A 15124-nucleotide genomic window follows, 5' to 3' on the forward strand; every position below is an offset into this window, starting at 1 on the left:
CCTTAGGTCAGCCATCATCCTCCGCCTGGTCCGCCGTTGAGGTCTTCACTATTTACCCAAAGCTGGGGCTGTTTACCCACAGCAGGGACAGTGGCTGATGGGCAGTAGGGCGTGTCCACACACCGGTGGGCCTACATGCCACATCTCTGGGGCCCACTGCTGCTCCGAGATCCTGCACAACTTAGCCTGGGACCGCAAGGTGCCAGTTACCGTGTGTGGCCACGAGGAGGCGTGTGCAAGTCTTGGCAATGGAGAGGCTATGTACCGGCGGAGGAGGCTTACGCACTCGGCTCCTCTTTTCACCCCCGGAAACAGAGGGCTAGCCGGTGGCGGTAGCTGAAAGCAGAAAAGTGGCAAGCAGAAGCAGCATACAGCATGCACAAACTACAGGCACTACTACTCCAACACTACTGCACTGACGCATCACATGCCCTGTGTACAAACACACACACACGTTTCTAATATACAACAGCCAAATGGGAGCTGCAGCGATCATTTCAATAATGAATGAATGTTTATCATACTTGAGTACTATGTCTTATTTCCTAAATTATTAAAATTAAATACCCAATGACTTGGACTTTGCTGGTATATATTTTTGGGCAAGCCACCATAGCAAGTTGTAGAGAGCAAAAATACAACAGCAATAACATTTAAAGACCTTGTTTGACAACGGTACTCTTCTGCCCTCTTGTGGTTACGGCTTGAATAACAGCTTCCGGTTACGAAGTGAGTTTACGTAGGCTTGGTCAAGAAACTTCGATACGCTGCCACACGGCAGAACAAGGGACGCCGACTTAACACCGCATACGTGATTTTTTTGTTTTTAGCCTTGTTTTGTTTTTATACAAATATTTTCTGTAGCTATGACGTCATTACGTCAGGGAGAATAAAATTCTCCTAGCTTTTAAGCACTTAACCATGCTATGTATCTAAGCCTTATATTGTAAGGATATAATTTAATGTTAGTATTTCATGTCTTTTTTTTTCTTTGAAATACATTTTGTGACGTTACCTAATGTACTCTACCTAATTTGATTGATTGCACTGTCTACTGCTTTAGCATTTGGCACGGTATATTACAATTGATGTATCTATTATCACAATTTAATTTGCATATTAACTCGTTGGTTACTTTGAGCAAAAAATTCAACAGTAAAAAAAAAATACAAAATACCTCTACTAAATAAACTTAGGAGAGTATAGCTGTTCAGAAAATGAATGAATGAATGAATGAATGAATGGTTGTGACTTGATGATTGGAAAATAAAACATCATAAAAATTACACCTCACCCAGCCGCTCCCATAAATAAATAAATAAATAAATAAATAAATAACACATCACATCTTAAAGGTTTGGAGTATTAGTTTGGCAGTAATTTTGAATTTCTTTGTATTATTTCATAGCTGCTTTTTTTTTCAATGCAAGGAAATACTGCAGAAAATATAAAATATTACCATCGTGACAATTGCTATGTCATCGTTATCTCTACCTAATCGTGACCCTGCGTAGGGTGCGACAGCAGCACACAATAACAATTCATGTTCTAAATTTTAAATGAAAGTCCTTTAAAGATTCATGGCCAACAAAACAATTGAACTGGCATCTATGGTTCTGATACGTACATATAGAATGATTACAATATTTACTTTATTGTCGAGTGGGTATTTAGGTCATAATTTAAATCATGTTTTCTATTTGATATTAGTTTCAACCTCTCAGCTACTGCACAGTTGAATTTATTAGGGACATTAGCCTGGAACGTGCAACGTTTTCAAGTCATTTTTAGAAAAAAGGAAATAAAAAAAAAAGATGAATCCACGTGTACATTCTTGTTGTTACATTGCGTCATGTGATACACAGGAAATATTGATATGGGAATGAGGGGGTGTGAAATATTATCTTTTGAAGGATATTCATGCACTCTTGATGCTCACAATCGGTGCATTTGTATGAGTGTGCGCGCGCATGCGTGTGTGTATATACGTGGCAGTGACCTTGCACAATACTTTGTTTGTCTGCCTGCAGAGGTTCTGCGCCGTAGCTCGGCTCTGGCATTATTTTGCTCCAGGATGAATATCTTTCACAAGTTTCAGGGACACTCACTTCAGTTTCTGACTCAACCCCAGCTCCACGTTACCACGGCAACCTGAAGGCCAATATTACTGTTGGTGAATAGATGGAGATATTATTGTCAGTGCCCGTCCTTTTTAGAAGATACAGATATGAATTCAGGACACCAGAGAACCTCTTTTGAGTCATCATTCAAATCTTTAATACCGTTCTCTCTGACCGACAAAGGTTCAGTGTATTTTTAAGTTCAATATATTTAAACATTAACTGTAATTAAATAGAAACCATACTTCACAACAAAATTTAACTTTTATGCTAGGTTTAAATTTAGCAAATGTTTTATTTTATTCAAGATTACAGTATTGTGGCCTTCAGTCAAGTCAGCTGTCAAGTCAAGAGCCAACTTAAAGTTGATTTATGACTGTTTTGTCCAGCCTGGTTATTGTTGAGGTATGATGAAACTGTATGACGTATATATGCCATAAAAATAGTGCATCCTTTTTTGTTGTGCTTGGTTTGGCCCATCACAACCCTCGTAATGTTATCAGTTATAATCCATACTTCAAAGTACAGCAAAAAAAAAAAAAAAAGTATGATGCTCCATAGTCATCTGTTTAAGATGAATGTGACAGACAGCAGCTCAATGAGGCAGGGCAAATGGAATAGGATCAGGACGGCGTGACAATAGAAGCACTCTCAGCTTTCATACAAATTAAACCAGACTTGCAAAATAGACAAGTACATTTTCCATCTTAAAAAAAAAAAAGAGTGAGTTGATGAAAATAAATGGACAATACAGTCCTGGCAGGAAAAATGGAATCAAATACTGTAATATTTCAGCAAGTTCACTATGTTCCATCCAATCAGAAAATCAATAATAGTTTAACAGTAGCCTCAAAGTGTAATTCATACTGAACTGCAAGTCAGCAGATGCAGCCAAGTGATGACTATTGTTTATTGTTTTATCGAAACCTTTTGGGTGGGAGTCTACCAGCAAAACTTGGGAATATTTGCCCTTTGTTCTTTGCGAAAGCACTCCAAATGTGTCAAAAACATTCTATTTTAAACAGTACATCCAAAGATAACACTTGAGCACCACAGTATGAAACTATCTTACTGTATATTCACAAATCAATTTTCTGTTGGTTACCTTTAAACAATCGTGGACTTGAAAACTTATAGTAGAAGTATTATAAAGAAAGGTTGAGAAGATGAGAGCCCTTGTCAAAATCCTGTTGGAAAGTGCAAATTACAAAACTCCAAATATATCCCTTTGAGATAAGCTGTCTGCCGTGTTGTTTGAGGTAAGGCAAAATGGAAGACAAGTGCTTTTCACAGAGTCACTGTTTGATAAATAAGATGGTGACTGTCAGGTGAGGTCAAGAGACTGTAATAGAAGAGAAATCCCGCGACCGGGCATCCAGCTGTGAAACCTGGTACATGTTGCAGCAAAAGAAATGGAAATGAGCTCCTGAAAGATGCACGCTGATGTTTAATAATAATCATAACTTGCATGAACTCATATTGTGGCAGAGCACCACAAAGGAAGTTGGCAAATCATGCTGGTGACTGCTGAGTACATACGGTTGGTTATTCAGTATTCTCAAAAAGGTATTATATATATATTTGCAGCCATATATATAGTTGCTGACTTCCCAGCTTGGTTGTTGTTGTTTTTTTTAGTTTTTGCCTGGCGCAGCATCCATTTTTTTCAAAGCCAAAATATTGCATTTAAAAAGAAAACCCTGGAAGCTGCATGACTTAATCATGATCGATTCACAACAATCAGGTCAACAGCTAGAATTAAAAGGGTGGACGACTTACACCTACAGGCCTGTCTCAAGCCAAAACCAAGAGGAAAAAAAAAATTGGTTCCAGAAAACTATTGATCCATGATTGGTTGTGATCTGACATCAACTGTGATGGCCGCCTGGTGAGATAAATAAAAACAGGCAGATTCTACCTACAAACAAAACATTAACCAGAACTCATTAGGCTGCACAGAACACATTATTACAAAAAAAAATTCTGGGCTGACTTCACCTTTAAAACAAAGTCTGAAATTAGAAAAGGTCACCAGGAGACGTCATGGCTACATTGGGACCGAGGAACTTTGACCAACAAACTTGGACACTCAAGGGCCATATTGGATTTTCAAAATTTCCAATTAGCCTTGTAACAAAGTTGTGACGTGAATGACGTCAATGACAAACTTACACTCTGTTATAAAGCACTTTGAGGTTCCCTTAGTTTATGATTCACTTTGTCCCTCGGAAAGGATTATTAATGGTCTTGATGGAAGCTTTTCTTTACTGCTGCTATGGTTACTTAAACACCAGATCCAAAGCTGAGGTCGCTGTGGGGCCTCTTTTTGTCTCGAAACAAACATACTTGATACATGTGCGAGATGTCTTTTCTTTCATTGATGGCCGTGTGCATGTTTACCACAGTAAGTGAAAGTAGTGGGCTAATGTTGGGCGTGAAATGCAGATGTCTCCAGGTTACTGGGGAATGTACAGTAAAGGCAAACACGGCTTGGAAGGGTGAGTGCTGAAGAGATCTGGTACTACGCCAATTATGTGTTACCTTGTAAAATGGACAGATATCGTACGTAGCATGCTGAGTTGTGTTCACCCGAAGCCAAAAACCCCAAAATATTTATCCTTCCAGGGCCGAGTGTGCAGTATGAATGACTCGAAAGACACTTTGTAATTATTTCTGGAAGTGGACATAACTTGAAAGGTGTATGAATTAAGAGATAGCTTCTGAGAAGTCAATTACCTTATCAAAGATTTTATTAATGGGAAAATCAAGTACAGGCTAAAGCTCCTTTGTGCAGCAAGTCCAGCATATTCTCAAACAATGAGCACGTGCTGATTGAGACTGTGGGTGGAAAGCGCATGCAAGAGAAAATGTTTACGCATTTGGACTTTCATACATCATAGTGTAGAGTCATTATTTTAATTACGTTAATGATTGCCAAGGTTACCGTGGCAATAACAGAGATTGTGTTAACGACCGAACCCGACAGAGATTTAAGTGAGGCGAAAATGACACATTATTTCTGTGGTTTAAGGATAATTGGAAAAATATCATAATAGCATAGATAGCTTATGATATACACATTATCATTACAAAGTAGCACTTGTAGGACATTAAAATCTTTGTGTTTTCCATCCAAGTTTTTCAACTCGAAATCTGCAGTGTCATAGTCAACCTATGTACAATTCAACTTGAATACGTATTTTTTTTCAAGGCATTGCTTGTTATGGAGACGAAGATAGTTTAGAAGCTCTTTTTTGAATTTTAGCTGTGTGTAGAATCTATTTCCGTCCTCTTAAGAGATTGTGGGCCCTTAATAGGGTTTGCTAATACTGTAATTGGCCATTCCTGTATTATCTATTGATATGTTTATTCATGTTTATTAGGAAATGTCAATGATCTACTCATGCATTTTTTTTTTATATTGCTTATCCTCTTTAATTAAGGACAATCGTGCTGAATGCGTGCAATTTGGCCTATAAAATGGAGAGGACATTCTCACAACCAGTATTGCTCATTCATCTCAATGGAAGTGAATGGCTCAGTGTGCATCAATGGATGACAAATTGGTCCGTCTGTCCCCCCTTGACCACACGCACATGCAGTCTAAAGACTGACGGACAAATGAAAATCCCACGCCAAAGAGGATTGGGCTAATATTACCAAGAAAACAATCTTAATCAAAGAGTCATGCACAAAGTAAATGATATTCAAGATTTGTCATCATTAAAATATAATTCTGTAGTTACAGTATCAGCAACAAAACACTATTATAGTATTGGTGTCACTCATCTTTTTTTTATTCAAAAAGTGGATTGAATCTTAAAGGCTGGGCATGTTTGACACCTTTTTTTTTTCTTTTCTTCAGACTGACACCAGTATGATCATTCACAATCTGGGGACTCACCGATAATGAGTATTGAGATCACGAGTACTACTTTTAATATCTAAAATTTCATTTCACACTGTATGCTAGAAAATCCATGAAGAAAGACTTCCTTCTCAATCAGATGTTGGTTCGCCAATGTATCCAACTACTGTCAAGGAAGATTTACTCATTGTCGTAAGAATCAGTGGCTGCTGTGACAAGAACTTCTCAACCATATAATTTGCATGGTATGGAATTAATTAACAATGACTGTAAGAATTGATTGAATTGTGGGTTGGTTCTGTTTGCGGTCTATTTTATAAATGCATTTACAGGCATATTAAAAAAAAATAAAAGACTGAATGGACTAAGAGGAGAGAAAGAACACACTGGTCTTGCCTTTGTATTATTCATTATAATAAGACCACAGGAAGCATCCTCAGCATCCTTTCATAGGCACAATGTATTGATTCCTATATTATTCTCACTCCATAAAATACGCCAGAGAGGGATTTTCCGTTCTTGAAAACAACTTGCATGTTGCTCGTTTTCATCCCATTTGCCTCCACTGACAACAGAGCGGTTGTCCTCAGTTCTTACTTGATAACAGCCAGTGTGTATATCTATTGTACACAGTGCCACATCACGTTATCTTTAATTCAATCAGACCATTGCTGCTCAGTGAAAAGCCGCTCGGTGATGTCAGCAAGGCATTGAAGCTGATACACTACTCTATGTTTTGAATTCTAATCTGATCCAAATAATACGGAATGGAAATTATGACCCGAGTTAACGATGGATTTTCCTCCCCACGGTAACGATAGCACCCAAATCTTTAGAAAAGTCACATACCAAGGAAATTCTTTATCATAAAGAGTGTTGCCACAGTTACGTACCTTGAAAAAGTTACTTTGCTACTTTACTGATTGCAGTACTTCATTGTTTAAAGTTACTAGCTGACAACCCTGCTTAACATAAAATAATTTAAGAATTAAGTTTTTTTTTTGTCATAAAAAAGGAAAAAAACATTTTTTTGCCCAAAATAAATAATTATTTTTATTTATTTTTTTAAATAGATTTTTTTATGCACTTCACTGAACATAACTGGCGACTTAACACAAGTCTTTCTAGACATCACTTAAAATAAATGTCCTTTAAGGCAATCTGATTTAACATTTGACACTTTACAAATTGTGAACTTGTAAAATAACTGTGGTCAGAGTACTTCACTCAGAAAAGTAACATGAATCGTTACTGGGGGGGGGGGGGGGGGGAGTAAATAATCGAGTAACATTCCTGGCATTATTGAGATTCAGTGTCTTCTCCCTTCTCATGGGCTGTTACCTCTTTTTGCAAATTATACTGAGAAGTGAAGCTCATTTCGTGAGACGTATAGACTGATAAATGTTGGAGCAAATGCGTGAATTGCCAAATCCCTTACCCTTACCAAGCGTGCCTTCTTTTCTGTGCGTAGGGGTTGTCAGAATCTCCCCAAGCATATTTACGCACTATGGTTCTCTCTCATTGGTGCAGTGGGGAACTGCGTTGATGCGCATGCAGTGACACTGCCTTGATCACTGTAATAAAAAGAGAGGCAACAAGGAGAAATCAAGCACTGGAGTTAGAGGCACCAAAGCAAGCAGATATTTGATGGTGGATTTGATCAACACGTCATCACAAACTTTCGGTACTCTTTTGCTTTTATCTTTACAACACTGTGTGCACATTTCTGCATTTGTATTGTGGACTTTCTCTTGGAGGAGTTAGTTCTACATACTTTTCCAACATCATGATATTTATCTTGTGATTCTTATGTATGTTGTCAGGAATTTGCTGAAGGATGGAGTGGTATGTGCTGGTGCTGATGCTGAGCTTGCCCCACTCCATGCACGCACATTGTTCTTCGCAGTGTCACAAATGCTTGCAGAATATCTTCAAGCCCAACGGCGTCTACAGTAGCTTGGTAAGAAGATGGGCAACTCTACTCCAAGTGCTTATGAAATGAGCTATTTTGGGGTGTTTGTGTTGAAGCTTGTCTTACAGTAGCTGTGTTTGTTTTCATCTTCTTCAAGGGATGAATAGGTTCTCTTTTAAAAGTAATAAATGTAAAATTACATTATTTTGGAAGGAACGTGAGTACAATAGTTTGCGCTTGCATTTTTTTTTAAGGATGTTTTTTTTTTTTTTTATATATCTATTTCCTGCTCTTTTACTGCTGTAAAATGTTCTCTTCCATACCAGGACAAAAAATGAAAAATGATTGATACAATTTCAAACCTATATCTTTATTATGGTTTCGTTGCAACTAATGTAGTCTAATGGAAATTATGTTCTGTGATATGCTGTGCATTTTGGATATTAGATTTGAGAATGTTTCCTTTTTTTTCTATTTAAAAAAAGACTCCTGACTACACCCGTATTCCAAATATTTAGACCACATATTTGAGAAGAATAAAAACACGTTAGAAATAACAAAGCTTTAGTGCTTTTGGTCTTTATTTTTTTTTTTCCAGATTTGTATTCTATTCATTAATATAATGTCACAATTATCCATGGGTGTGTTACAGTGGTGCCGGTTGTTGTGTGAAGATGAACCATCGCTGTGTGAGCGCGTTGCGGGGCTGGAGGACGTGAAACACGAAGATGAGAAGGTGCAAGAGGATGAAGAAGATGGGGCCAGCAAACAAGCCGACGCGCAGTTCCTGAAGAAACTGGACCAGACCATCAAGGAGCTACTGTCCTCTCCTTGGCGGGACAAGCACGTTGCGGAGATAGTCGCGGACTTATTGAAGAAGACCGGGGAGAGAGGAAATGACGTGCCGGCAGAAGAAGCGGAGAACAACCCGGAGGGAAACGCGCTCCGCGCCTATGATCACGTGAAACGTTACGGCGGCTTTTTACGCAAGTTTGGCCCCAAGTCCAAGAGAAGCGAATCTGAGGAGCCCGAGGAGCTTCAGAAGCGCTACGGGGGCTTCATGAGGCGCATCAGACCCAAACTGAACAACATCAAGTGGGACAAGCGCTACGGGGGGTTCCTGCGTCGCCACTTCAAAATCTCGGTGCGCTCCGCCGAGGATCCTTTCTCGTCCTACTACGACGACCTGAGTGGAGAAATGAGATGAACTGCGTAAAGTGCAATGAACGCTCACTGCAGCTTTACTTCATCTTCTATTTAAGCCCAAATCATGCCTGCTGTACTTGCTGCCTTCTTGTCTGTGCGGTTCTGAATTCCAAGTCTTTGATTGTTTAATAAAACCATGAATCAAACTAAGACTGAAACTTTTGTCCATAAAGGTAAATCAAATGCAATTTATTATCCACTATATCTATTTGGAATAAACGTAAATATTTTCCCTTATTTTGTCGAAAGTGATGATGGTAAAGTGAACCGCCTTTTCTATTTGATTTGATTCGTTCCGAGATTTATAATGTAACAAAACTGGAAAGTAACAGTACTAACCTAAGACTATAAAATATTTTTTTTTCGTAATTTTGAAATGAGGTCTTAACACAATCACATACTTTTACAATGTACGCCCCCGCCCCCAGTGCTTTACGTTTGCATGTCTGTACCGCCATCTCGTGGCCATGAAAGGTACAAGAGATACTTTTTTTAGCCGTCATACCTTTGTCAAAATTGTAAATCTAATATTTACTGGCAGAAGTCGGTTTGTTTGACCGTCAATTTAGCTGCGATTGTGTTATTTTTGGTAAGGCTCAGCTTTTCAAATGCAAAATAAATGTTTATACTTAAATATCACAAACGTTTCTCTTAATATAATCTTCAAACAATTTATAGTGCAAATTTAATCTCTACCTGATCAGATTCTAAATGGTCGTTTTCTTTTTGTCGGCTTTTAAACCATTTAGGAAAGCAAGAGTGAAGGTTTTTATCGCTGTTATCCACATGACACTTGTGGATCAAGTTCACTTGCTTAAAAACTTTGCATTAGTGCAAAACCATACACCGTCTTTCGAAGTGATGCAATGTTTTATACATAATATTCGCTAAAGCATTTATTCCATAAATTAAAATATTCAAACCAAATCTTTCATGTTGAACGAAAAGTGATATTTGCAACATATTCTAATGAGCAATTCAGACTACCAATCAAAAAGTGAGGTATTTGGAACATTTTGGTGGTCGTCTGTGTTGCAACATACAAATAAATCAGCCAAGAACGAAAACGACCGATTAAACACCTGCATGACATCCACAGGGTGTTCATGTCTTTTTCTCTTGGCATGAAACTGTTTTGTACAATGTATCTTTGGTTGAGGCACTTTTTTTGCATTCCTACTCCCAATGTCGCTAAAAAATAGCCCTGCCGCAAATAGTGAAACTCTGAGGAACTGACACCCTTTGAAAAATAATTTTGTTTATCGATGCCAGTAGATGATATAAAAGCACTACTTTTGTCCAAATTAAGCTCTCCAGGTCATTTCAACATAATTCCTGGGCATCAAAATGGTGGCAAAGCAATACTTCTACTGCTTTGACCTAAGTGGAAAAACCTGAGTTTTTAATACAACACAGTATTTATATATCTATATCTATATATATATATATATTGTTTTTATAAATATGATTGGGTTCACCGGCTACCATATTAACTGCTCTAAATGGGTGAGAATACTGTTATGGTCTTTGATACAGTCTCAAACAAAAATGATTCTCAAACAAAAATGTTCTCATTTCAAACAAACAAAATAGAAAAGAATGTGTCCCTGAACAAACTAAATGCTAATTTGCCATCATTGCTGCTCCACCAGCTGCTGCAAGTCATCCCCTCTCACCTCATTGTGCTGACCTTCTTCATTTTCACCAGCTTGGACTCCCTGTAGGAAAAGTTCTGCGGTTGTTGCCGTGCCGTCCACCACGGTAATGGTGCCGACCGGCTGCGTGATGCAAGTGTTTTGTGAGCTGGCCAGGCCCTGCAACGTGGCCGGCAGTGTCACCAACTGGAACTGAGGACTGACCATTTTGACAAAGGTCGACGAGACGATGGCGCCGCTCTCGGAGGACGCCCCCTCCTGACCCGCCACGGCGGAGAGCACCGTCAGGTTGGAAGCGTCGGCCAGCAGCTCCGAGCCATTGAGCGGCGAGGTCAGCAGAGTGTAGCCGCTCAGATTGGAGGCTGCCGGAGCTCCCGCCACAGTCAGTAGCTTACCGAGCGGTACGCCACTTAATTGGCTGAGAGGCAGGGCGACTTGTGCGGGCGCGGGGATGGCGGACGCCGGGCTGGAGGCGGCGCGGCTCATTCGAGAGCGCTTGGGCGCCGGGGCAGCGGATCCAGGGGAGAGGTTCATCAGGACGTTGTTGAGGTGCTGAGATTTGCTCTTCAGCTCCTTGGCTCGTTTTCTGTGCTCATCACACTGTTGCTCCAAAGCTGTACACAGACATGATGTTGAGACAAACAATAGTAATGCCTCTTTTCGCAAGAATCAGACTTAATGTACGTCACGTTTCGAATTACACTGGTCAATCACCTTTGACCTTTTTTTAACCAGAGATGCACTTTAGCTAATTCAATAAACTGTTTGGTCGATTCATTGTAAATTGTAAAATATTGACTCAAAATAATCTATGAACAACCTAACCCATCACTTTGAAAAATGAAATGTGGCCTTTGATTATAAAGGTTTGTTTCCACAAAGACTGACCAACGAGGCTGCTGGTGTACTGTTCTCTGTAATGGTCCATTTGGCTCTTATGACTGCTCAGAACCTTCTTGACCAGATCCAGCATTCCAAAGTTGTGCACGATGCTGTCGAGCAAAGCGGCATCTGACGAAACAAACCACTCTGTGTTAAATGCGGCAGCTGATGGGTCATACGGCTCAGTTCATACCACGGCAAATCAGAAAACATACGTTTCAATGAAGGGGGTTCTAACCTTTGACCTGCAGTGATGGTTCACACACTCTTTCATGCAGCCCCTTTAGGACCTCTTGGAGCTCCTTCTGGAAGTCCTCAATCACCTCCTCCAGCAGCCCTGCGTCCTTCAGCGCACGCCAGAATGACACGGCATCCTCTGCACATCCAAATACATATGAACAGAATGTTATCGGAAGCTGTCGCAATTTTAATCTGTGCAAAGACTTAGAAGCACCTCCAACTGCTGTTACCCCCTCTGAAGGTCCCTCTGACCCCTCTGGGCGGGAGTTTCCATTCACTATAATGGAGACGACACAGTGTTTCAACAAATCCCTCTGTATTTTTCCTCTCTCTTTCTCTCTAAGCTGTCCGCACACAATACTGAACATGCAATCAAGTACGGAACAACATGGAGAAAAGGGCAATTCGGTCAGCTGATTATCATAACGTATACATTATTTGAACAAACTGAGTTTGAGTATAATTTGGGTGCCTTTTTAGATGAATGGGGAAGAAAAAAAAAAAAAAAAGAGTTCTCAGTAAATATAATGCAATTCAGCTCTATGCCACTCCAATGCACAGGCCTTCACCAAGGCCAAACTGTTTACACAATTTTAAAAATATATCGTGAGTGTATAAGCATGTGTGCGAGCAGGGCCATGATAAACTAAGCCTTGTGGCCAGTTGGGGCATGACTCACAGATCTCCACGAAGGCCAAACAAAGAAACACTGTTCCATACTGAGAGAATAGATGGGGGAGTTATAGTTGTCAGGTTCAAGCTTGGGGGCATATCCAGTATACAGTACAATATTTGTGGTGTTCTTTGAAGGTCTACAGAGACAAGGCATTAAAGGAAGGACAGACCACAATGTAGCACATCACACACCCACAAGCTGGAGACTCATCTACTTACAGTTTGCGGTGGATGAGGTGGCAGCAGCCAGGTCAGCAGACTGGTCTGAGCTGGCGGCCAATTTGGTTACCAACAGGTCAATTTTGGTGCTGCGGCAGGTGTTGGAGCAGACTTTTGCGTGATGGTAGAATTCCAGCTCGCCGGAGTCCATGATCTTCCTGGGGAAGAAAAAGTTGTGGTTACAATTACTTGTTGTCTTTGGAGTTCCCTAACACTAGCAATAAATTACTAAAGATTTACTGTTCAGAAGCTGAAATTCAAAGCATTTGGCCTCCCCAAAAAACGATACTCAAAAATATGAATCCATTGTTGCACCTTTATAATAAAACGAATTGCACTGCTCCCATTGAATTAAAAAAAATACATTGTGCATAAAGGCAAAAAAAATCAAAATTGATATAAGAACATAGCCTAAAATTTAAAAACAAAATCATTAAAAACTCTTCCTAAAAATGCTTGAAAAAGGCACTAACACTAATTGACAAACACTTAATTAAACTACTCCTTTCTCTCTTCATGTACATTGATATAGTCAATATTTTAAATATATTAGACCTGAGCATGGTGCCATTGAGTCTGATAGCTCTTTTCCAGTCCTTCAGTGTCGACTTGCCCGCAAGGCAGACAAACTCTTTGGGGCTGATGAGCTGATCATTAAACTGAAGAATACAAAACACAATCAGGGGCGTATTATTTTTTTTAGATTAAGCCCAGAATTTATTCACATCAAAAATGTTTTTGTAACATTAGTTCCTCTTTGATTATTGCAACACCTTTGCTTCAAGACTCATGTAAATGGACGAATGCATTTAAGAGTGATTTGGTAAACAGGTACCTGGACACACTTCACATTGATCCCAGGGCAGACAAACTTCTTCCACACCAACGTGCCTGTGGCATCTCCACACGTGATGGGGTAGAATACATCAGACTCAGCATCCACTTCCTCTGTTAGCTTCACTGCAAAATATGGAGACGGGGTCAAAAACACAAAGACACAACTCAATAAAATGCAGGGTTACTTGGCCAAATTATTTATAATTTAACAAATTAATTGAGAACCAATAAAGAACTGCTTGTCATTTTGATTCCAGTTTGTCAACAGTAGGATCTTGGCAGATGTTATCAATACATTTGGGGGATGAACTTAATTATGGCTTTCTATGAAAACAGATCATCTTGTCTAATTTGAAATGCTGTAGCTGCTCTAGATCAGCGGTCATATTCTAAAGTAAAAGATCATTCAGATTCAGAATAACAAAACTGAAATAATGCCAGTTTTATATTCTTTCTTGTACGGCCCGGTACCAAACGATCGACGGACTGGTACCAGTCCACAGCCCTAGAGTTAGGTACCACTGCTCTAGATGGCTAAATGTACATATTATTAAACAGATAACGCAAGACACTTTACCAATGACTGCTTCTTCATTGGATAAGGGATCTGATTTACTCATATCATGAGTTTCCACTTGAGTGACTGTGAGGACCTGAGCTCTGAAAAGACAGACAAAATGAAACGACAAAATGGAAGAAGAAAAAAAGGTGCAAAAGGATCCAACATTGCTGGTAATGGCTTTTCATTGTGCTGTTACAAAGTACAAACCCTGGCTGATCGCTGAGCTGGGTGGCTACTATCACTGCTTTATCCTCCTCCACCACAGAGAGGCCCTCAACAGTTTCATCAGACATTGTCACTATCACGACCTCATTCATTTCTTGCAAGTTGACCTCAGCCAAGGCCATGCTGCACAACACACAGATGAAGAGATAGACTTAGAAAGATAAATCCATAGGCGGATATACATTTGTTATTATAGTAATTGCAGTTCGTATCAAGTGTTTTGTCAACGACAACACAATGGTAAAGAGGCGTAGCGCAGCTAAAATCACTTCTTTTATTACAATGATATTATTTTTGGACAAAATCTTACCTTGCTGATGTTAGCTACTTAGCAGATACCTAGCTGAGTTAACGCTAGCACAATAGTAGCTCCCGGTCCCTATAAACTTGACCGTTTAATTAGTTATGGGGGGCAACACGTAAGGGCATTGAGCTGGATTCCATCCAATTTGATAAAAGGCACAAAATATTTTGGGTATACAGTAGTTGAAATACAAGTTTCCATCCTCCTGAGACTTCCTATCACTGTATATAACCAGTGCGCAGCTGACCCTCCTTCTTCTCGTTATTGACGGTAATTTAAAATCCCCAATCGGTGAGTTTCGCCATCTACTGCCGAGTTAGTCAATTGCAATTTACTATCGGATACGTACGTTTTACGGAAGCCTACATTGACTAAAACTCTTAAAGTACGCACCCCAAATTCCATACCCATAGATGGCG

At 39.6% G+C, this 15124-nt stretch overlaps 2 protein-coding genes across 2 annotated transcripts; one reads left to right on the forward strand and one right to left on the reverse strand.

Moving 5' to 3' along the window:
* Positions 1-7825: 7825 nt before the first annotated feature.
* On the forward strand, positions 7826-9165 carry pdyn (prodynorphin). Its single transcript, XM_085916353.1, has 2 exons — positions 7826-7948; positions 8553-9165. The coding sequence occupies exons 1-2, from the start codon at positions 7826-7828 to the stop codon at positions 9105-9107; spliced, it is 678 nt and encodes a 225-aa protein (XP_085772479.1). The 3' UTR covers positions 9108-9165.
* A 1182-nt stretch (positions 9166-10347) lies between these two features.
* On the reverse strand, positions 10348-15026 carry gmeb2 (glucocorticoid modulatory element binding protein 2). Its single transcript, XM_085916324.1, has 10 exons — positions 14712-15026; positions 14384-14524; positions 14192-14274; positions 13613-13737; positions 13333-13436; positions 12778-12935; positions 12098-12160; positions 11882-12019; positions 11650-11772; positions 10348-11375 (listed from the first exon to the last, which is right to left on the reverse strand). The coding sequence occupies exons 2-10, from the start codon at positions 14521-14523 to the stop codon at positions 10741-10743; spliced, it is 1569 nt and encodes a 522-aa protein (XP_085772450.1). The 5' UTR covers position 14524; positions 14712-15026; the 3' UTR covers positions 10348-10740.
* Between the last annotated feature and the right edge of the window lie 98 nt (positions 15027-15124).

Source organism: Syngnathus leptorhynchus, chromosome 1 (genome assembly GCF_054491065.1).
Source record: "Syngnathus leptorhynchus isolate UIUO chromosome 1, UIUO_Slep, whole genome shotgun sequence".
Taxonomy (NCBI): Eukaryota; Metazoa; Chordata; class Actinopteri; order Syngnathiformes; family Syngnathidae; genus Syngnathus; species Syngnathus leptorhynchus.

What these genes read in the sequence shown, in the direction of transcription:
- pdyn (XM_085916353.1), top strand. Translation starts at nt 7,826, where the DNA reads ATGGAGTGGTATGTGCTGGTGCTGATGCTGAGCTTGCCCCACTCCATG. An exon ending in ACGGCGTCTACAGTAGCTTG is followed by an intron (nt 7,949 to 8,552) that starts GTAAGAAGATGG and finishes GGTGTGTTACAG; the next exon opens with TGGTGCCGGTTGTTGTGTGA.
- gmeb2 (XM_085916324.1), bottom strand. Translation starts at nt 14,523, where the DNA reads ATGGCCTTGGCTGAGGTCAACTTGCAAGAAATGAATGAGGTCGTGATA. An exon ending in CAGCTCAGCGATCAGCCAGG is followed by an intron (nt 14,275 to 14,383) that starts GTTTGTACTTTG and finishes CTGTCTTTTCAG; the next exon opens with AGCTCAGGTCCTCACAGTCA. An exon ending in GTACACCAGCAGCCTCGTTG is followed by an intron (nt 11,376 to 11,649) that starts GTCAGTCTTTGT and finishes GTCTGTGTACAG; the next exon opens with CTTTGGAGCAACAGTGTGAT.